The sequence below is a fragment of the Struthio camelus genome, chromosome 1, assembly GCF_040807025.1.
Source record: "Struthio camelus isolate bStrCam1 chromosome 1, bStrCam1.hap1, whole genome shotgun sequence".
Lineage (NCBI taxonomy): Eukaryota > Metazoa > Chordata > Aves > Struthioniformes > Struthionidae > Struthio > Struthio camelus.
Window position 1 is genome coordinate 84,803,560 of NC_090942.1, and position 21,464 is coordinate 84,825,023.

At 39.4% G+C, this 21,464-nt stretch overlaps 1 protein-coding gene across 3 annotated transcripts; it reads left to right on the plus strand.

The window, feature by feature from the left end:
- Nucleotides 1–1,437: 1,437 nt before the first annotated feature.
- STYK1 (serine/threonine/tyrosine kinase 1) lies at nucleotides 1,438–17,989 on the plus strand. Of its 3 annotated transcripts, none has more exons than XR_011142882.1 (10): nucleotides 1,438–1,741; nucleotides 8,844–8,946; nucleotides 9,876–10,019; nucleotides 10,994–11,242; nucleotides 11,517–11,698; nucleotides 13,394–13,477; nucleotides 13,734–14,034; nucleotides 14,194–14,234; nucleotides 14,516–14,612; nucleotides 15,188–17,138. XR_011142882.1 is itself a non-coding variant. In XM_068954614.1 (10 exons), the coding sequence occupies exons 2-10, from the start codon at nucleotides 8,880–8,882 to the stop codon at nucleotides 15,390–15,392; spliced, it is 1,278 nt and encodes a 425-aa protein (XP_068810715.1). In that variant the 5' UTR covers nucleotides 1,438–1,741; nucleotides 8,844–8,879; the 3' UTR covers nucleotides 15,393–17,989. The 3 variants fall into 3 exon arrangements, 2 of the variants coding, with proteins under 2 accessions (XP_068810715.1, XP_068810724.1); XM_068954614.1 differs by having other exon boundaries at nucleotides 13,734–13,942; nucleotides 15,188–17,989; XM_068954623.1 differs by having other exon boundaries at nucleotides 9,893–10,019; nucleotides 13,734–13,942; nucleotides 15,188–17,925.
- The last annotated feature ends 3,475 nt before the right edge of the window (nucleotides 17,990–21,464 follow it).

Here is a 21,464-nt window from a genome sequence, read left to right on the forward strand (position 1 = left end):
CTCCTCCATGGAGAAAATACTTCTCAGAGTCTACACAAGTTACCACCAGAGGAAAAGGAAAATAGAAACCAGAGTCTGAGCCTACACTCTACAGTTGTACTGAATTTTCAGTCTAGATAATGTCTTTCCCGCCTTCTCAGGGAACAAAAGTCCACATCACAGAACAATTTCACTAATACTATTTTGCCCCCTTCTGCCAGTCTCTCTAAAAAGATCAGGCAATGAAGAGAACCACTGCTGTTTTCACCATTTCCCACACACAGGCACTATGTGTGGGGTGGAAGAATAATTGCATGGAGAAGTTTAGGATATACTGCTATTACAGATACATTCATATGCAGTCTCTCTTATGGCTAAATAAACTATTGTATTTCAGTGTCTAATGCTATTGCATCTACAACTAAAATCTTCGCATAACAAACAAATATACACGGCACCAAAGTGTTAATAGGAGTGGTCAGTTTTACTCAAGCAGTTGGCAGAGATCATATCATCTGCATCTTCTCAAAGCCACCTGCGGTGTGTCATTGACTGTGAAATGAACTTTGTCTCTCAACAGCAGTTTGCATGTTGTTTCCTCTTGTAATACAACTGCCTCCCACTTGTATGAAAAAAGTAAACAAATAATCTTGAACAGATTCATATAACCAGGAGTCAGGAACCTGAAACTCTAACAAAAGCTTTTACAGTGACAGGTGAAGAGAATCTTGGAGGTAACAGAGGGAACCTGCAGGCCAACAACGGGGAATCAAATGCACAGGCAAATTTTGAAGTCTCTGGAACTGAAATACTGAAGAACTAAAATGCAATGAAGAATATACTTTAGAGCTGCTCAGAACTAAGGTTACTAGCAGAGCTGTATGGTGACCTGCAGAGTAGCAGGAAGAGGTTGTAGGGCAAGTTCAAGAGATATTAATAGGTCTGACTGGAGTGCTCAGGATGGGTTTGTAAGGGTCTAAATGAAAAGCAAGAGTGGGTATCACTGGCAGGGCTGTGTGGGGAGCTCAGGGCTAGAGGAAAGGGTAGGGAGGGTTGACAGCAAGACTCGAAGATTTTGGCAGAAAGCACGGACAGTCAAGGCAGGACAGATATAAGCAAGGCTGAATATGAAAAAAGGCCTACATTGCCTCTTTCCCTTGTAGCATATTTTGACATTACATCCTTTTCTCCTTTTCTTCATTTACATATTTCCTATTAGGAACTATTGCTGCTAAGAAAGTAGTTTCAGCATCTGGAGGCTTTCAGGGGTTTTGCACAGATTTTCTGTTGTGAGCACCCATTTTTTTCTGAAGGTGAACCTTTCATCTGAAGTGTGTGATCACTGTTTGTCTGTTATGTTAGTCCATCCCACTTGATCTGTTTGCCTGCCTTTCACATTATGCACTGAGGACCCCACCCGAGGACGCTTTGCCTTGGTTGTCTCTATCGTCAGAGGGTGAACAGTTTATGCATAGAAGCCAGGCAGACCCGTTTTACCAGTGTCTGCCTACCTATCAGCTGGTATGTGAGACATAACAATCACATGATCCCTCTGGGGAGACAGCTGAGAAGACTTTGAGAAGTAAAGAACTGAAGTCGGACAGGTCTGGGGTAGGAAAATCACTAAGGAGTAACTTAGTTAACAACCACACGAGGTATAACCATCAGCATTATCAGAAGTGGCCTCAAACAAACTGGAAAGCCGCAGGAGACCAGCTCCAGGGAGAGACTAGGGCAGGGCAAGAGAAGTGGTGTAATTCAGGTAAGTGAGAGAAAACACTGCGAGAAGATTAGATAATGAATATTTAAATCTTTGAAAAGACTTTTATTAACATGTGTCCTGAACTCAGATATAACTATACAGAGTCTATAGGTGTGAGTGCATGTATGTATGCATGCGAGTACATCTGTGCATGTACTTATTGTTTATATTGAAGTTACCTGTAGTAATAAATTTATGTTATCCTGATGATTTGGGGGCTTGAGAAGAAAAGAGAGGTGTGTCTTCTACACTCAGGTTGATTTAAATGGAATAACTTACAGGCATATTTTAACCAGAAGGAAAATAACAAAGAAAATAAATTTTGTATAAAATTAGTCTTAGTCCATTAGGAACAGTGCAGGGTAATACTATGCATGCATATTTAAATATATTTAGTGCTTGGTTAAGTAATACATACCTAGGGACAGATTCTGATCTAATTAGCATTTGATTTCCATCATTGTCACTCAACTATAAAGAAGTTACCTTTAACCCAACGTGGTGCAGATATCTAGATTTTTCTACGTGTTTACCTGTGCACATATATATGTGTGTATGTGTGTGCATGAGCTGCCTATTCAATGTATAAACAAAATCTACATTAAATGTGCAAATAAACATCAAAAAGTTGGGAAATTTTGAAGCTAAAATTATGTACACAACTTCAACTTGTGCTAAAGAATTTATAAAAGCAGGTTCGTGTTCTATTTCTTAAGCCATTATTCAGTAATATAATATCACGCAGTATTTTTCTTACAACAAGAAATACATGTATGTGCAGTCCTTTTAAAAGCTCCTTCATTCTTCTTATATCCTCTCGCAGCTTTTACTGGCACAATGTTCCAGAATATCTATATTGAGTTTGTGCTAGGGTTTTTTACACACTCCATGCTTGCAGCTGCCAACAAAATCAGAGTTCAGTTAGTAAGACAGAGACAGAATGACCCGCATTTTCAAAAGTAGCAAGTGATTTTGAACTGCATAAATGAAAGTAATAGGCAAGAGTGTGCTGTCCAGAATCTGGCCTCCAGACTTTCATATGCTAAACAGCTTTCTCACTAAGATCTTCAGGTTAATGTATTCCTCAGGGCTTTTTGATTTTATTTTTTCAGATTACCTATGAGAAATAATTTATTGTGGCCTCAATTCAGAGGGAATCAGATGAAGATAGATATTAATATTTCAGAAATTATATGTATGGCTTGCCTGCATTAGACAAAAATTGTCTTAGTCACTGTTCAGTTTCTGCACAATATCAGACTTCTGTACTCAGAACTTCCTCATGCTGCACAAATCAATTCATTTCTTGAGATAGTCTAAGCAAAACTTAGCATTATGAGATCTTGTATATATCTAGTGATGTGGTGCTGGTTTGGACTAACCTCGGTAGTGTAAAAGCACAGTAGTGCAGGGTCCTCCTCACCCATATTTCTCAGTGCAGTAGTGACTGCTGACTTTGCCTATTATTTGCTGCTCCCATGAGCAGAAGGGAACCCAGTTTGCCATGTTATTCACCTGTTCAAATAGCAGCATGAAACTCATTATTTGCTGTTTTCTCCATGATCTAGCTCTTCAGAAGTGGTCATCCTTATTTTCTTTCACTCCTTAATATGGTTCAGTAGCAGCTAGCCTGCTCTGATGTTCAGGCACTGCTAGTAATTTTTGGCCAAGAGAAAATCTCAAGTCACTGTATGTTGTTTTTTGAAACACTTTGTTTTCTTACAAGGTGTTACGGCTACTGGCTGGTATGAATGTGAGTTAGATTACCAAATCTTTATAGCTGAGAATTTATCACATGCCAGTACAACAAGCTATAGGATATTATCTGCAAGTCTTATTCAGGATAGAAGTGAGGCAGCTCTGATACGTTATGACCAGGACTGAATCAACAGAATTCCCCATTCTACATAGTTGGAGATGCTGCTTAGTAGCTCAGAGGCACATTATGGCAAGAGATGACATAACCTGATGAGCCACAGAAACCTTCCAGGATATCATGAACTCCTTGGAGACTGCCAGGGTGTTGGAAATAGTCAGTAAACTCTACTGAAGGCAGAAGAATTGAGAGACAGGACATGCAGTGTAACAGATACATAGCTTTCTGCAGAAGTATGTCCCTATGGTATCAGTTGTTAGTTCTGTTAGTTCTGTGGGAATTGTTTTTGATTAACGTGGTATGCTGGTTTTAGTAAAACGGTAGACACTACAGAGGAACAAATCTCTGTTTTGCTATCTGCTTTTCCATGCTCCTTTTCTTCTCCCTCTTCTCTCACATGTCTTGTCCACAGCAGCTAGGCTCTCCTGAGCCCATGCATTGTGGTATCCTCACCATTCTGGTTTCTACAATTCCTCAGTAGCACAAACCCTTTCATCTGCATGGCTAGAGCAGTCCATTTGTGCACAGTGACTGTCTGAGCCAAGACTTGGGGCCATGTTCATATAAACATATGTCATATAAACAGAGGAAGAAAATAATAAAAGCAATACAGGAATGGTGACTGGAAAAGCCTGAGAATATGATTCTTCTGTTGCTAGAAATTATATAGAAGTCATCGTGGTTAAAGAATTTATTTTGCCTTTTATCACCTAGGCAATATGCTAGATTGAAGTGAGTAACTATTCAGCTGTGCTTTACCTACCTGAAGTCATATTACAATTGGTCTTTATGAGTAGTGTAAGGATATTTTGATAATAAAGTGATGTGCAGTTAATACCAGTCAGGAAGTCTGGAGAAATAACTGCATTAATTCCCACATCAGCTCATACAATATGTATTTTAAAGGATCTAATGAAGATCTCAGTTAATCCTAGCCTTTATTTGCACAGTACTTAATTAATTTAATCAGCCATTCCTTTAGCCAGAATAGCTAATCAGTACTCATGGATTTACAAATTTGTTTTGATAATGAGAACTGATGTTCCAAATCAGGCATTTTCATGGATGAAACTATTTATTTACAGTGAATATATACAACATCTTATTTTTCTGAACATGTTAGGAACAAATGGCAGGCAGTTTCCATGCTTACAGTTCTCAAGCCAACTATTCCATTGTTTACTGTGGACATATAGAACTTTATGTTTCTATTTCTTTTCAGTGTTCACAATTATGTCTGTTACTAAGGCTTCTTGACTCTTACATCCTAGCAATTTAAATAGCATAAATTAAGACTGCTGAGAAAGTAAGTCCAGTGTAACAGGCAAGAGAGGATGGTTAATTTTAGGGCAGAACAGCTTTCCAATCCACGTTGCAGCATATCTATGTGAATGCTTGTGGTAGTGCTAAGTAAAGGTATCCCCCCTTATCCCGCATGCATGTGGGAATGAATGACAGAGGGTGGAAAAAATCATAGTAGGGCTTATGCTGGCATACAATGCCTATCGAACTGTATTGACACAGAATGTTTTTACAATGTGACTGTAGACAAATTAGCCATTCACCGTCCTCAGTAATGGGAGATCCATCTTCCCTGTTGCTGCTTCTGGATGTGTGCTCCTGCCACTTCCTTGAGCCTTCTTTGGCACTTGCTTAATTACTTGGCAAACTGATACCACTCACTAAAATGACAGGAAATTAAAGTGGGAAAACAAAGGTGAATATTCTTCTATTAGCTTAGTGTTTTCAATCAGTTTACCTTGTGGTCAATTGCTCAGATGGGAGCAGAACAAGGAGGAGTGGGAAGAGAGAGAGAAGAAAAGAGATATTCCCCTCTTTTGGCAGTGGTGAGCACTTAATTCAGCTCAGTTGCATTGCAACTCAGCAGTTGCATTCAGCTCAGTTCATATTCAGTATTGAGTCTTCTTGAACTGATTTAAGCAACCCTCCCACAGCTGCCCTCTTTTGGCTACTTATTCCCGTCCCCATGTTGCCCTGTGCTGTGTCAAAATTACTGGAGTGGCAGACCAGTGTGGTGAACAAACATGTCTAAAAGTTAAAACGGCTTTTTTTTTCATTACATTGGCAAATGGGCACAGAGTGGCAATAAGGGGTCAGTGAAGGACAGACATGGGGGCTCACTGACCTGGAACTGTCACCAAAGGTATGATTGTGTAATTACTACCCCTCCCCCCCAGTTTACCAAGTAGTCTCATAGCACCGGTTTGCAAACATTGTTGCCTGTAGCTTTTGCTGAAGGTTTGCAGTGTGTCCCATTGTCTAAGGGTAGCAGCTTCTGCCATTTCTAGTTACTATGATTGTTGTTGTGCATTTAGCTTGCCCAAGGGGCTTTGGATTCAGGATCAAAGAAAGGCTGACTGCCATCATTGCTGCAGTCCACTTGTTACTGTGTAATATCTGAATAGAGTTAATAAAGCATCAAGCTTTGTCCTTAAGGCCTTTGTATCTGGATTGATTCATATTAATTTCCTTCTGCTACAACACAAGATTTCCCATTTCTCCAAATCTGTTTAGTGGAAACCCTGTTTCCTATCTCTGAGCTCCCTTCAGGGGAACAAGTACCTTTCAAAAACTCATTTGCAGAGATCTTCACTGCCCATTGTTACTTCTCTTCACTCCTTTGTTTTGAGAAGCTTTGTTTCAGAAATTTTAAATTGCGTTCTTATCACTGTATCAAAGGTAAGGTGTCTTAAAGATGTCTTTGGAATTTGAAGCTGAACTGGAACATATCACTATTACCTTGGTCCTTGACATTCTGAAAGAAGAATGGCCTAGTACTATGATTGTTACCTATTATATTTTATTTTTCTATTACATTCCTAACTACACCAGACTGTTTTTTTAAAGTAAGATGTCAAGTCTCATTGATTTGCTTCACAATAGAGGATCTAATGAAAAAACATGTGCCCAAGAGAAAAAGGAAAATTCCAGAATCTGTGTAAACAACAAAAATAAAGATTCAGGCCAAGGAGTTTCAACTGAAGAAGAAGAAAATCAGAATAATAGCTGAAAGATTAGATAGGCCCAGGCAAGGAGAGCAGGCTGTTGAAGCAAATGTATTTTTGAAAGTAAACAATAAAGAGAAATGAAGATCCAAGAATTTTAGAGAGTAGATATCAGTGTGTGCATAATAATAATAATAATAATATTAATAATAATCATCATCATCATCATCATAAACTAAGCTGACAATTTACCTGTGATTGCACCAACTGTGCAATGAAAATTCTAAATTGAAGTAATACAGAATATATTGTTCAGCTTCCTGATTCTCCTGACCTAGATAGCACTGGTCTTGACACAACATAGCATAGCTGATATGTAAACGTATCTGTCTGAGAATGAAAGAAGCTAGGACTGTTCCCCTTAGCATTGTACTTATGCATTTGTGTGCGAGTGTGCATACGCGTTGTATCCAGTGTAGGTTTCCTTAGTTTGCTTGCTTTCAGAGTGTATCTGAGAAGCTTGCATTGATTTTATTGTTGTATCATTACTCTTTCGGCTTGACTCACTTTACAGCCACACCATGAAAACAGGTGAATTTGTTAACGTATTAAGAATCAAAATAAATAAAAAAATGAAATAGACTTTTTGCAATATTTTAAAGTGTGGATCTATTCCTCTTTTCCCCTTTACCCTACCTCTCTTGTACAACTGGTAAAAGCATAAATTTACTCCTCATTTTTAACCTTGAGAACAAAAATCTGTTAATTGTCTTATGTACCATCAATTTCCATAAACCCTATTAGTACTTATAAGAATGTCATATTGTTACTAACATTTTTCTTGAGGGTAATAGCCTTCTATGTATGGCTGAAAATAAAGTAAGTACTTACAAGATCAAGGTCCCATTGCCTATAAAACATTCTAGGTGAAATTGTTTGTGAAGCTGAAGGTGTTAAACTTCTGGTAATGTTTATAAGTAACAGTGGCTAACTGTACATGCCTTGCCTTTCTGTCAGCCATCACCATTCACCATGTTGATTCTCACAATTTAGAAATAATAGTCCAGATCCTCTGTTGATGTAAATCAGTGCAGCACCACTAAGCCCATGCCTATTACTTAAATCTATCATCAGCAAAAATAGTAGGCTTTGTGTAGCAGTGGTACATCTTCTGAAAGTCTTATATGTTCTCAAGAGAATAAAAAAGCCCACGTAATATCAACTTTTACTGAAATACAAATTTCTACAGGGTTTTTGCATAGACAGACATTTACAGGCACAAGCATTTCCTTCATATGAAAAGAAGAGATAGGAAGTGAACATGGAAAAAATAAAAGTTAATCTTTGAAAGGATCTTCATGGAAAAATAAATAGAATTATGGGCCAGATACTCCATACCTCTTGTCTGCTTTAAGCTTCCCCTCTAATATAGCACAGCTGAAATTCTGTATCAAGTATGTGTTTGGGAGGGGCTGCAGCTGTGTTTCAATCCTAGCACAATACAAAGTCACTGGTATACACTGGTGAATCTAGCTCTATCTGAGTGAGGCTGTATACATGACAAATGTACTTACACAATCAGAAGGTTTTGTAGGTGTATGGCTGCAAATGCTAAGGGATTAGTCTAGCAATAGCTGAAATTACAGCTGGAAAGGTGCATGCTTGCACAGACTGTGGAATTTCAACTACAAGTATGCTTTCATGGACATTAGGGAGAGTTACATATGTTGTGATTCAGGTTAATTATAGACCTGGCAACGTTATGGAGGCCGTATTAGGGAGCCCTAACGGCAAGACTTCTTGTTCCCCTGTGTCTGTGGAGCAATTATACGAGTTGTGGCAAGTGTGGCAACCATGACAGACATTTTATATGCTTGCTTTGTGATCTGTTCATTTGCTGTGAACCAGAAGATAAAAGGCTGAGTCATTCTGGCATCTAAGAAATGTATTAGCTAGATTATTTGTATATAATTGAGTTAATGATTATGAATGTTCGTTCATATGCCAGCTTGTAGGCCTAGAGGTATGTAACTGCTTGTGTAGCACTATAGAAAAACTTTTAAATTCTTGTCAGAATTTGGTACTGGATATCCCATGTCATTCTCTAAGCTTCTAAGTTCCTGTGCTCCTTCTTCGCACTGCCGCTAACTTAAGTAGCAATGACAAAGGAGTGGAAATCTCCATATTCAGCCCATCCACTTTTTCATAAATCTTCCTGTCCTCTTGACAACTTTTATTAATATTCTTCATGTCTATGCAGAAGACAGAGGTTGGCGATACTTGTTTGTAATTGAACATGGTAGGGGATGTAAGAAGATTGACACGCATGCTACTGGAATGCAGCAGCAATGACAAGCTGTGCGGTAAGATTCATAAGGCTGCACTTCTTCCTTTAATAAAGTTTCATATGCTGAACAAGGCCAACTTTGCTAAAAGTGGGCAAAGCCTTTTACTCTCCTCTAACACCATCCCAAGCCCACACAGAATAACTTCACTGAGCTTTCCCTGCTTTGTATCTCAGGGTAGAAACTTTTATGTGAATGCAGCCTTTAGTCATGGAGGGGGGGATTCATCTTACAAAATATTAGTCATCTTAGAGTATTTGTGCCTTGAGTGAGACATAAGATGAGGTTAAGACCTCAAAACATAGATTCTCTGCTGCTTTCCTAAGGACCAATCTTGTGAGATTTTGATTCCATCAGTTTCTGTCTGAGACCTGAAATGGGGTCATGCCTCACACAAGAATAGCACCACCTCCAAACCTGGGGACCTAAGAGAGTTAGTTAACTGCAACATTCTAGTTAATTGCAATGTCTTCAGTCCAAATCAGGTGACTCCACCCTATATCTTTAAAATGCTTCGTATAATTTTAATGGAACAAGCTAAAACTCTAATTGCACTGTTACAAGGACTTGTAAAGGCTCAAAAGCTGCCAGCCTTTCCCATGTCCTTCCTACCTCTCTCCCAGGGACAGCTACATTTCACTAGTGGATGATACTTAGGCATATGGCTACAATTTCTAGCTTCTGTATTTGGGCATCTAAGTAATTGACCTGAGGTGCAAGAGTCCTAGTGGCTTCAGAAGGTTTAGATAATCAGCAATGAAAGTTTTCAGTTGCTATTCCAGGGAGCACAGGGTGGATACGCATACTTTTGGGGTTGAAAATTACTATAGTAAATTATTACTACTCTGTTGTACAGAATCAGTGTGCATCAAGCAATGCTGCACACAGTCATTTTCATAGCAATGTTGCTCATTCCTTGTCTTCCCATTTTCTTTTTCTGCTGAGAGTTGTGCGTGAATATCAGACTGAAGTGATCGTTATCCCAGTTCTCCTTGTGGGTGCTTTTATCATCCTGGTAAGTGTGATCCTTTGGCTCCACTGTCGAGGCATGAGAACAAATCAGGAGGAATCATCACCATCCGGACACCAAGGTAACATCATAGTTTTCAGAACAGAGGAAGGAGTGTTGGTTTCAGTGGCCACAAGTCAATCCCATTTCCCATTGCTTGAGCTGTTAGACAGTAGAATTTCTGAAGAGCCTAAGCGGTGGTATTCATCAGCCCAGTGAGCATTAGGAAAATTGGGAACCCTCTTTTACCCGACTTGCGGTAGAAATAATGGAATCTGTAGTATAAATGGATCTGAGGAATCTAAACCAGTGTACCATATATCCGTAGGATGATTAATATGCTATAGTAAAATCGCTTGAGAGCTTCAAATTCTGTTTATGTTACAGCCTTCATGGGTGCTGCTGCAAGGATAGTTTCACAAGGGTAATTGTGCATTAATCTTTTTGATGTAAATCACATCTAATTAATCCACTTTCTGCACTATCATTAAAGACATTTTGTTTCAAGCGGCTGTCTCTCACTTCCTGTGGGGACAACTGGAAACAGACAGAACAGGTACTGGGGAGGAGGAAGGGAAAAGGGCTGTCATTACTGCAAAAACATGCTGCCATGGGGCAGCAAATTCAGATCTGAACTATTTTTGTTTCTGCACAGGAAAAAGCATAATCAGTCTATATTAAGGGAAATAATTGAAAAAAAATATAAAGCCTTTGTGTGAACATCCTGTGCATGTCTCTTTTGTAACGACTTGTAGCTGGTGAGAAATGAAATGGTTGTTGCTTCACCACATGGAAATCAAGTACAGAGGTGTCTTACGCAGCAAGAACATTGTCATAGTTAAATATAGTAGAGGTCTCTGGACTCATTTTATCTTTTCATCAAATAGAATGGGAGATAAAGTCACCTTCACCTTTCAAGGGCTAGGATAAGGAACATACAACATCTCCTCACCTCATCCTGATTCCCAAAACCAGTATGGGGTACAAATTAAAGGGAGTAGATGAATGGGCATTGTCACCTCTATATTTATGCATCATCTGTATTTGTTTTGCCAGTGAACGACAAGAATCAGCAGGAAACCAGCTCAGCAGAGAACTCCTACATCCAGCTGAGTGAGACAACTGTGAAAAGGCTGCTAAATTCTGCATCCTTGACTCTCAAAGAACTGGAGATACCACGAGAGAAACTCTCACCAGGCACCTTGGAGCTGATACACCATGGCAGCTATGGGAGTATCTACAGGGCAGAACTGGAAACTGAGAACTCCAGGAGGACTAAGACTGTCATACTGAAAGCCTTACAAGGTAACGCACATGATAGGAATCCATTTTGGTACGGCTCTCTGTATCAAAGACGTGATGCTGAACAGAGCTCTGCAGTAACTATTGAGCATGAGCAAGGCGTGTTCAGCATCATGTTAGCTAGCCAGAGTGGCATTTTGGTCCTTCAAGTATTTATTCAAAAGCACTATGTCAGGACCAAAGAAGGTTGCTGCTCAGGTTGATGTTCAAGCTGTTTGCCCTTTTCTTTGCTGCCTCCGTGGGGTGACAGACTAGGGTTTTTTTTTGGTTCTTTCAGATCTGGCTGATCCCTGGGAAATAAAGGATTTCCTGGGAAGGATTAAATTCCATCAAAATCTTGGCCATCATGAGAACCTGGTTGAATTGGTTGGATGCTGTGTAGACCAGCTCCCACTTTATATGGTCATGGAGGATGTGTCTCTTGGTGACCTATTGACCTTTCTATGGACATGTCGGAAGGTGAGTCAAAAGAAATGATGGAATATCTTCTTAAACGGCTTAGGTACATATCAATCCATAAGTCATAGAAGATTCTTTTCATTTGTCCATGTATCCATCTGTATCTGTCTAAACTATTTCCGTACCTGCAAAAATGCTCCATACCAATCTGAACTGGAATAGAAATAGTGGATGCCTGGATAAATACAATATAAAGTTGACAAAGTTGACATGCTTTTTGTAAAGACTACAGACCTACTTTGCAGGCCATTGGAGTTCCTTGAAGGGGTCAGCAGGCATTGGAATAGGAATGAGAGTTGATGCAACTACCTCAGTTTCTAAAAAGCTTTCAACAAAGTCCCCCACAAAAACTTTTAAGGAAATAGAGCAATCATGATATCAGGAAGAAGGTCCTTGAATGATAACTAATTGATTGGACAGAAAACAGAGCATATAAGTGTGAGGTCAGTATTTGCAATGGATAGAGGTCAACAATGAAGGTGTGCTGGGATATATGCTAGGACCTGGTGCTGTTCATTATATCTATCAATTATATGTATCAATGGCCTAGAGAACAGGATTAACAGTGAGGTGATGAAGTTTACTGATGATAGCAAGGGCAAGTAAGGGCAAGGGCTGACTGTGAAGACTTGCAGAAGGATCTTCCAAGACTGGGAGACTGGCCAATAAAAGGGATAAATGGAATTCAGCATAGATAAAAATGAAACGATGCATGTAGAAGAGCAATCCTTGCTCCACATATAAACCAATGGGCTTAAATCTGACCATTGCTGATAAGCAATGAAATCATGGGACTGATTCTATGAAGACATTTGGTCTCATGAAACTGTCAACTCAGACGAAAAAAGAAACCAAATATTAGGAATTATTAAGAAAGGTATATAAACAAAATGCTGTTGTATAAATCCATCATTCTCCCACATCTGGAACACAAAATACAGAGAGATCGCTCACTATATTGTTCAGTAGAAGGATGAAGTGGAAGCAATTAAAGCTAGTAACTGCCACATTCAAAGCAAACGAATGGAGGTGGTTCTTCATGCAGTAGGTAGTTGACTAATGGAACTTCTTGTCACTGAATGTTGTGGATGTTGAGACTTCACATGGGTTCAAGATAAGGTTGAATAAATTCATGGAATATAACCTGTTAAAGGTTACTGGACATGTTGAAACCTAATCATCTCAGGAGTTTCTTGAGCGGAAAATAGTTGGGGGCTGGAAGCCTACTCAGGAAAAGCATCATATTCTTACCTTATTCTCTCTCTCATTGGCCGTCCACGTAGGGTCACTGTTAGAGACAGGGTAGTGAGAGAGAGGGACTGTTGGTCTGATCCTAGATGCTCATTCTTATGTTATAAGTGTGTTTTTCTACTCATCAGTCTAATATCTAGTATTTCTTTCATTCATCTGTGTGGAGTGTCATTCTTCATTGTCATTATGCCCTTTCCTGTCTAACCTATTTATCTCTTTCCACTCTTCAATTTATCCGCCAGTTGTCTCTAGTGTACTCATCTTACCCAGCATATCATCTGTCAGCACTGCCCATACATGTGCCCTTATCTTTCAGTCACTCTACTGTTGATCTGAGAATTTGTCTGGGAGAGCATAAGATTAGATAGCACTTATTTTATCAGATTAGAAGGAACCAACAGCTGTGGCATTTGTTTGTTCCAAGGTTTGCTCTTTTGTCTTTAGGATGTAATGACAATGGACAGTATCCCCTATGACATCACTGAGAGGCAGGTATATGAAGTTGGACAGCATGTTGCAGCAGCTCTGGTAAGTCTGCTCAGATTTGCTGCCTTTTTTCCTGCTGGCTTGCTTGCAACACAAGTCTCTGCATGGTGTTGAAACTTCTTGGTCTAAGCATTGAGGATATGCTTTGTTAAAGATAAGCCAGATATATTTGCGTTGTTCTTCTGAGCACACACCTCTGTTCTGCAGCGTGGATGCTGGGTATGAACTAAATGAAAATTTCTTTTATTTAAAATTCCCTTTAAAATGACCATGATGTCCTTCTTCTCCAACTTCCCAGGGTTACCTAGAGCAGAAGAAGCTGTTCCATGGTGATGTTGCTGCCAGGAATGTCCTTCTTCAGCAGAACTTCACTGCCAAACTCTGTGGTTTGGGGCTGGCCTATGAAACTCACACATATGGTGCCAGCTCGGTCACACAGATTGTGCCCCTCAAGTGGCAGGCACCAGAGCGACTCCTGAAGAAACCCCCCAGCATCAAGGCAGACATGTATGATTTCATTTTTGGACTGGAAGTTCATCTGGCTGTTAGGCCTGTCTCTTTCACTTCTTTATGTATCATTTCATGCCCTGAACTTCATGGTAAGGCATATTTATTTCCAGCACAATACTCCACCTTGTAGCTCATACCTTCTCATTTCTGTCAGTCATGCCTAGTTGTTTGTACTTGTTTAAACTAGCTACCTCATTCATTCAGTCAATAATGGAAACTTAACATTGTTTTGTTTTCTTTTCTTGCAGATGGTCTTTTGGAATTCTACTATATGAAATGGTTACATTAGGTAAGAAGATTAAATTTAAAAAAAGGATATAAGGAAGCCAATTAACAAGTTAAGATCCAGAGTCTGAAATCTGAGATTGTAAAGTTGGCACTTAAATAAGTATCCTATTTTTCCCAACCTGCACAGTCTTGACAGATCCTTTTACATTTTCTGTCAGCGGGAATTGTGGTAGGAAAATAAGAATCAGTTTTAGTAGGAAAGGAAGGCATTCTTACGCAAAAGTTGCTGTCTGCAACCATTCCTTTATATTTTTTTCTGCTGTTATTCCTTTCCCCTTCCAGGTGCTCCACCATATCCTGAGGTGCCACCTTCTGACATTTTACCATACCTGCAGGAACGGAACATCATGAAACGGCCCTCAAGCTGCCAGCAAGCCATGTAAGGCCACTTGATTTATGGACAATTGAATTGGAGATCTGCAAAGCTAAATGGAAGTGAAAAAAGCCATACCATTTGAGACAAATAAAACTAGACAGTTATCTCTTAGCTGAGGAGATTTGTTCTTACATATCTGCCCCCTCCTCTTGCTGGATTCTGTTGCATGAAACCTTGATTACCCAAAACTCTCTTTCACACTTTTGAAATTTGATGTTGTTTCTGTTTTATTGTCTTTCATTTTGTTGTTCCCCTGCTTCCCTGCATGGTGCAGGACTATTCTGGAGTAATTTTTTCCTTTCCAGCTTTCCTGAAAGCTGTGGAATTATCCCTGAAATAAACTAAACAACCATGGGGAATGATCTTAGGTGTTATAGTTCCTCTTGTGAAGACAGTTGTTGAATACTGAGAGGCACTTTTGCCCATAAGGAATCCCATCTGCTCTTTCAAAAGGGAACACTAAACTCAATCTTTTCCCCTTTTCAGTTTCTAACTGAAGTATGAGATGGCTTAACTGTAGCAAAACTTTATGTTGATACTTCTCATTCCCAGCTCCTCCCTACTTCTCTCTCTTACAGGTATAGCATCATGAAGTCCTGCTGGCAGTGGAATGCAACTAGCCGGCCTTCCCCAGCAGACCTGATCCGGTGCCTACAAACAGCTATGAAGTCCAGCAGTGACCATGCAGTATTGCAGGTGCCTGAGCTGGTGGTGCCTGAATTCTATGCTAATGTTGCTGGTGTTAATGTGGGCAGTCTAGTGAGCAACTACACTGTACTCTGAAGGACCCTTTCGCGTGTTGGGAAAGGAGAGGTGTCTGACATTGCTGCTTTCTAGACGCTTTCCAAGTTCAGAATGAGGTGTGTATCCTGGGAGGGATCCCTTTGTTTTTCAAACACGTTATATATTTGAGATCTCTCCTTCACACCTGAAAAAATGAACTGGCAGTATTATTACTATTGCATCACCTTGTTGATATCACTCTATTAGAAAGGGTCCAGCCAAACAGCAGTGGTCATTTGGAAGCAAAGTGTGTTTAGGACGATATACACAATGTATTGGGAAATTTGAGTTAAAGTGAAAGGAGGGAAAATTGATCTAGAATATCAAGAAGTGTTTTGAGGGTTTTTGGAAATCTCCCCATTCTTTCTGTCCCAGGAAACTGCATTAATGGGGTATTCAAAAGAGAAAGTAGATGATGTTCAGGGGATTATGCTTTGAGAAAGTGGACAGGATAGGTGACAGGATAGGTAACACAAATGGATAGTTTCCTGTCCATTAGTTACACATTCCCTAAGGACCCACTCGAGTCAGTTGCACTCTTTCCTTTAGGTATCCAGTAAATATCTGGTATTTCTACTAGCTCCTCATGGGAGAATGGGCACTTTATATTCTAATGAAATAAAATTCCTGCGTATTTGAGGATGCAGCAGTTGTTACACTAATGTATTACACCTTCCTGATGTATATTATGCCTTTTCTGTGGTAGCTGTGGGATCATGTGAGTACTGCAAGGCAAAATCTCTATTAGCCCATTTTCATCTGAAGAAAAAGTCCTTACTGACCTTAAGTTCTCAGGGATGGTCCTTAACTGATGATTCATTTGAGCAGAGCAGGTGACTTATTCAAAGGCTTTTCCTTTAAGCTGCTAATTGCTGGGGTAATTATTTGGGGTTTTTTGGGGGGACATCTGGCCTTAATTGTAACAGCTACTGTGAAAAGAGTACAGAAACAGTATAAGCACACCAAACAAGAAAACAAGAAAGGCTGAGCTACAGTAAAAGCAACATGCAATAAGAATAAATGTGCACAGTGACACTGTGTGATAGTGGTGAGAATATACTGCAGACTGTAATTATTGCTATGATGATACATTTGCTGTATGACTTCTGTAGTGAGGATATGGATATTGAATGCTCACTTTTTAACTGTCCTATGACAAATTGACAATTTGTGAATGACATCATTGACACAAATTTACATTTTGTGAATGCTGTGATGATAACAGAGCTATTTCAAGAGTTTGCATGCTAATTGTACAGTCACTTTGATAATTATGTAGAGAAAATGAATTTATGCCCAGTGTGCTGCTGGATGAACTCAAGATTCAGTTTAAAACAATAGCGTGAGAAATTTTCACTGTGATATTTTTATATACTGTTTATATGCCATGCATTGAGGAGAGGATATGTTTTATTGTGAGTTCCAGACTTGTTCCACTAACGACTACGGTAGTTGCACTGGCGATTCATATGAGTGCATGGGATTTGACTACCAAGTTATGGGTAGGCTGCAGCTGTGCCAGCATTATAGTATAAATATTAGTAGTGCCTATGCTAAGACTTGCCCTAGGGCAGCTGAGCAGCTGAAATCCCAGTGGAAATGTACCTGTGTGTCTTCAGTGTTTGCCTGGAACAGGGATATGTCTCTGTAATTTAAAAAAAAAAAAAGATGTTTTGCTTGATCACTAACACAAAGCTTATATGAAAATATTTGGTCATCGATTTTAATAAACACACAAACTTTCTGAAAAAAAAATCAGAGGCACTTCTTGAAGTCATGAACATTTTTGCCTTCATTTCAAAATAAGCAGAATCAGTCTGTTCATAAAACAAATTTTCTCATCTGACTTCCACTTCTTCCTGTCTCTACCTGAGTTGAAAGCTCCTTAAAAGCATTCTTTTCTCTAATTATTTTGGCACTTCGAGCAATAAAGACACTATTAAAAACCAGAATATATACATATTAAAGGAATACTTCTATTAAGTTTTGTGTGGTTTACTGTTAATCAGTTCACTCAATAATTTCTCTCCAGTAAGCATGACCCTTGTATGTGTTTAAAGCAGAAGGACATAGCAAACCACAAAAGGCTAATTGCAGTCCATTATATTCATTAGGTTTCAGCATTTTATGCAGTTGAATCCCTGATAATTTCAGTAGAAGTTGAAGGCTTGGAGCATCTTATGAGACCAAATCTAACTGTGTTAACCATGTTGGGTGCAAGACTGATAAAAAAGGATTTGTGAAAAAAGCTAACCAGTGTTTTTACCTCAGCTCGACTGAAGAGGAATATTCACCCTGTAGGAGGTCTTCAAAAATCAGTTTAGATATTAAACACACTTAATAATAAAAAGAAGCTTAGATTCTGTTCACCATCAGAATTTATCAGTCTTCTTGCAAAGACAATGTTATGATGTTTTCTATTTTAAATACAAAATAACATGAATGCAGTGGTTGTTTTTTTCTGTCTTAGGCTTTATAAAAAACTATGTTTCCATCTGTTTTCTGTAACCAGAAATAAAAGTACTGTTAGTCTAAAAAGTACATAGATGATCTCTCTATATTGGAACATTCTATTAAACACTGTTTATTTAGCTTTCTAACTTTTCTAATGGTATTGGCTAATTGCCACTGTAATGTCCATAACTACTGGCAGTGTAAATCTATCTTGAAGAATTGAAATAGCTTCTTTCAAAAATGCTAAAACAGACATTTTTTAATAACGTCCTATCCTCTCTCCCTCATGTGAAAATAGGTTCAAAGGTACTTGGTAAATTTAGGTTAAATTCACAATTATCAGTCAGCCGATATTATTTTTTTCTGTGAATAAACTATTCATTAAAAAGTATGCTCAGTTCAAACCTCCTGCCCAATAATGGAATATTCTCAAAGGTCTTGTCAGTGAAAGGTAGGTATATTTCAGATATGTAATACAATCTCAAAACCTTGAACAGAATCTGCAGTGCTGCTGCATACCTGATGAATAATGCACAGTGGTTCATAGGGAGGTTTGTTAAATGCAGAGATAAGCATGACAAATGCATAACTGTTCTAAAAGCTCTGTATCTTGTTACATCACAGAAAGCAATGTTCAGGTTTATACAAATCTTCATATTTTGTTTCTGTTCTCAAACCTCCAATCGAGGGAATCCATGGGAATTCAGGATGCTGAGTTCCTCACAGCCTCTAACAAAAGATCTGCTTTAGTTTTACCTGAGAGCAAATCTGTGCCAAGACCCTGTTTATGCATTTTTCCACAGAAGGACAATATCCTCTTAAATTATAAGGTATAAATTTAATTTCCTTTAATTAAAGTGGCTTGATTTCCACTGTAAACATTCTTATTCTGGTTTGACTGCCTTTTCCCCAAGTTAGCTTTTATATGTTTAGAAGTGACTAAGTGTAAATCAGACTGAGATTTATAGTGGCATAAAAGGGATTATACAGGCGGAACTATCCTGGTTTAACTATACTTTGTGATAGTTAAAGTAGTGTATATAGAAATCCTTCCCATATATGAAGTCTCCAACATAGCAAAGAAAAACACAAACAATTTAATTACTCCTAAAAATGTAGGCGCATGGATGAATCACATAACAGTTGGGGTTGTTGAGGGACCTCTGGAGAGCGTCTAGTCCAACCCTCCTGCTCAAGCAGGGTCACCTAGAGCACGTTGCCCAGGATTGTGTCCAGACAACTTTTCAGTATCTCCAAGGAAGGAAATGCCTCAACCTCTCTGGGCAACCTGTGCCAGTGCTCAGTCACCCTCATGGTAAAGAAGTGTTTTCTTGTGTTCAAGTGCAATTTCCCATGTTTCAGTTTTTGCCCATTACCTCTTGTTCTGTCACTGGGCACCACTGAGAAGAGTCTGGTCCTGTCCTCTTTACACCCTCTCATCATAAATGAGTCTACCTTGAATGGATCTACATGAAGGGGTCTATGATGAGTGTAGACTCATGCATGATTTCCTCATTAGCTAAACCACCATGAGGACTTAGAGGAAATTTTTCACAGAAACTGTTTTATGGCAAAGCATGGATTTTTGATGAAGGACTTTGTTTTACTTGTTCAATTGAAAGTATATTGTTCTCAAGGAAAATGTTGACTTTTTAGTATGACATAGAAATTTTCTCGAAGACAGCAGAGTCATCAGCATAATGCAGTCAATGTGTGCTGGCTTAGTGTGAAGCACACGATTCATAACTCTTGCAGAACTGGTGGAACGGACTCTGCACCTGAGCTTTAGCTTTTCCAGTTCATAATGCTTCTATCTGACTATCTGCCATTAATGAAAGCATGGGTTTACTGTTTCTTTGAAACAAGCTTTTTACTTTCTACATGGTAATTCTTTAGGGGTGGTGTCTAAAACTGGATGTTTTTGTTTGTTTTAGAACATAAGAGGATTCTTCCCTCTGCAATAAATGCAGAGAACCAACACAGCTGTTACACTGCTGTCTCATATGTTTGAAGCTAGGGCTCAAGCCCTCATCATGGCAGTATGGTTATAAATTATGAACTGTGTAAACTCATTTGTTGAGAAAACAAGAAAGTGGGTAAATAAAAAAGTGGGTAAATGCATTCTTTGTGGTGTTTTAGCAGATTTTCTTCAGTAAGTAAATGAACTCTGTATTACATGAATGAGAGTTGGTACACTTCATCCAACTGCATTTACCATCGTTGGATAGTAAATGCAGTTGGATGGGTACCATTGCTTTATCCTGCAAACTATTTCCCACCCTTGGCACCTCATCCACAGAGGTATTACATTCGTATACTGTGCAGTGGAAGGCAGCACAGGCCCCCCCCCCCCAACCTAGTACTGAAACTTGAGGTAGTGATACTGTGACAGTGAGACACTTCACCTGAGTGAATTAGGTCTGCTGAGAGGTAGTGTGTGTTATCTGAACGTGGGACTAAGTTGACAAGCCATTCTGCTTCCAGATACAAACTGAGCACAGAGTTGTGGTGTGTGGAGGTACCAGTTAGGGTCAGCAGCAGCTGTCTCCACTCTGCTGCACATTTGAGCTAGTAAATTTAATCCTCTCTGGATTTTGAATGGACAAGGGTACCTACAAGAGACCCTGAGCCAAGCATTAGCTCTTTGGAAGAGGATAGAAATTCAGATAAACTGGAAGCCTCAGGTTTCTGTGTCTCCTGGCCAGTGGTACTCAGCACACTGCCTGTTTTATGTAATTTTTCTGAGGTGCTGAACTTTCACAGGCACAGTATAGGTAGTCAAGCTGTTTAACACAGGACTTTGGATGTTTGGAGGGCTGGGCACCTAAAAGTTAAGCACTGCAGCATATACATTGTAGGTATCTAAGGCTTTATTTGATTAGCTTAGGTAGGTATTTGACTACCTTGTAGGTGCTCAGTGCACCTATATATGCAGGTCCAGCCCTGCTTAACTTCCAGTGTCCGACAAGATAAGAGACTGGAAAACAGTGGATTGTTTCACTGTCCTTTGGTAATGCAGAAATAGCATATCTTTCATTACAGATAAAGGTTCATCTCTGCTAACTGCCTTCTTCAGGAGGTCAATCATATTTTGGCAGGAGAAAGACTGATTAGCACAAATGACTCTTCCATCTCCTAAGGATGAGAAGTCTTGTGCACTTGAGGCAGAGAGATTTAAAAAAGAGTTATGATCCAAAAAGAGGCCATTCCTCACAACAGGCAGGAGTCACAAATACTAAATATTCATTGTGTGGTTTGGCTTCACCATTCTTGCAATTTCCTGAAAACTGAAAATGAGATAACAGAGCTAACAGAGGCAAAGAAATGACGCAGCAGCACCTGGGCTCTGCTCGGACCTTTGGTGGACACTTTTGGAAGTTGTAGAGGCTTTGTGGGGACCCCTGAAGAACTAGAGGGTGCTTGCTGCTAGCAGGAAAGGAGAGGTAGGGAAGGAGGAGTGCAGGAGGCGTGAAGTTGTGTTGGGGAGGTGTAGGTAGGTGTGGCTACTGCTAAGGAGCTGCGTTGTTTGTGTCTGAGGAGAGGGAGTTGTGTTGTTGGATGGAGGTGTGCGTTGAGGAGGGTGGGTGAAGCCGGCTGTGAGTGATTGATAGGCAGAGG

Coding starts and splice junctions, on each gene's coding strand:
- STYK1 (XM_068954614.1), top strand. CDS start 8,880: ATGGTAGGGGATGTAAGAAGATTGACACGCATGCTACTGGAATGCAGC. Junction 8,947..9,875: donor CAGCAATGACAAGCTGTGCG/GTAAGATTCATA, acceptor TTCTGCTGAGAG/TTGTGCGTGAATATCAGACT. Junction 14,235..14,515: donor ATATGAAATGGTTACATTAG/GTAAGAAGATTA, acceptor TTCCCCTTCCAG/GTGCTCCACCATATCCTGAG.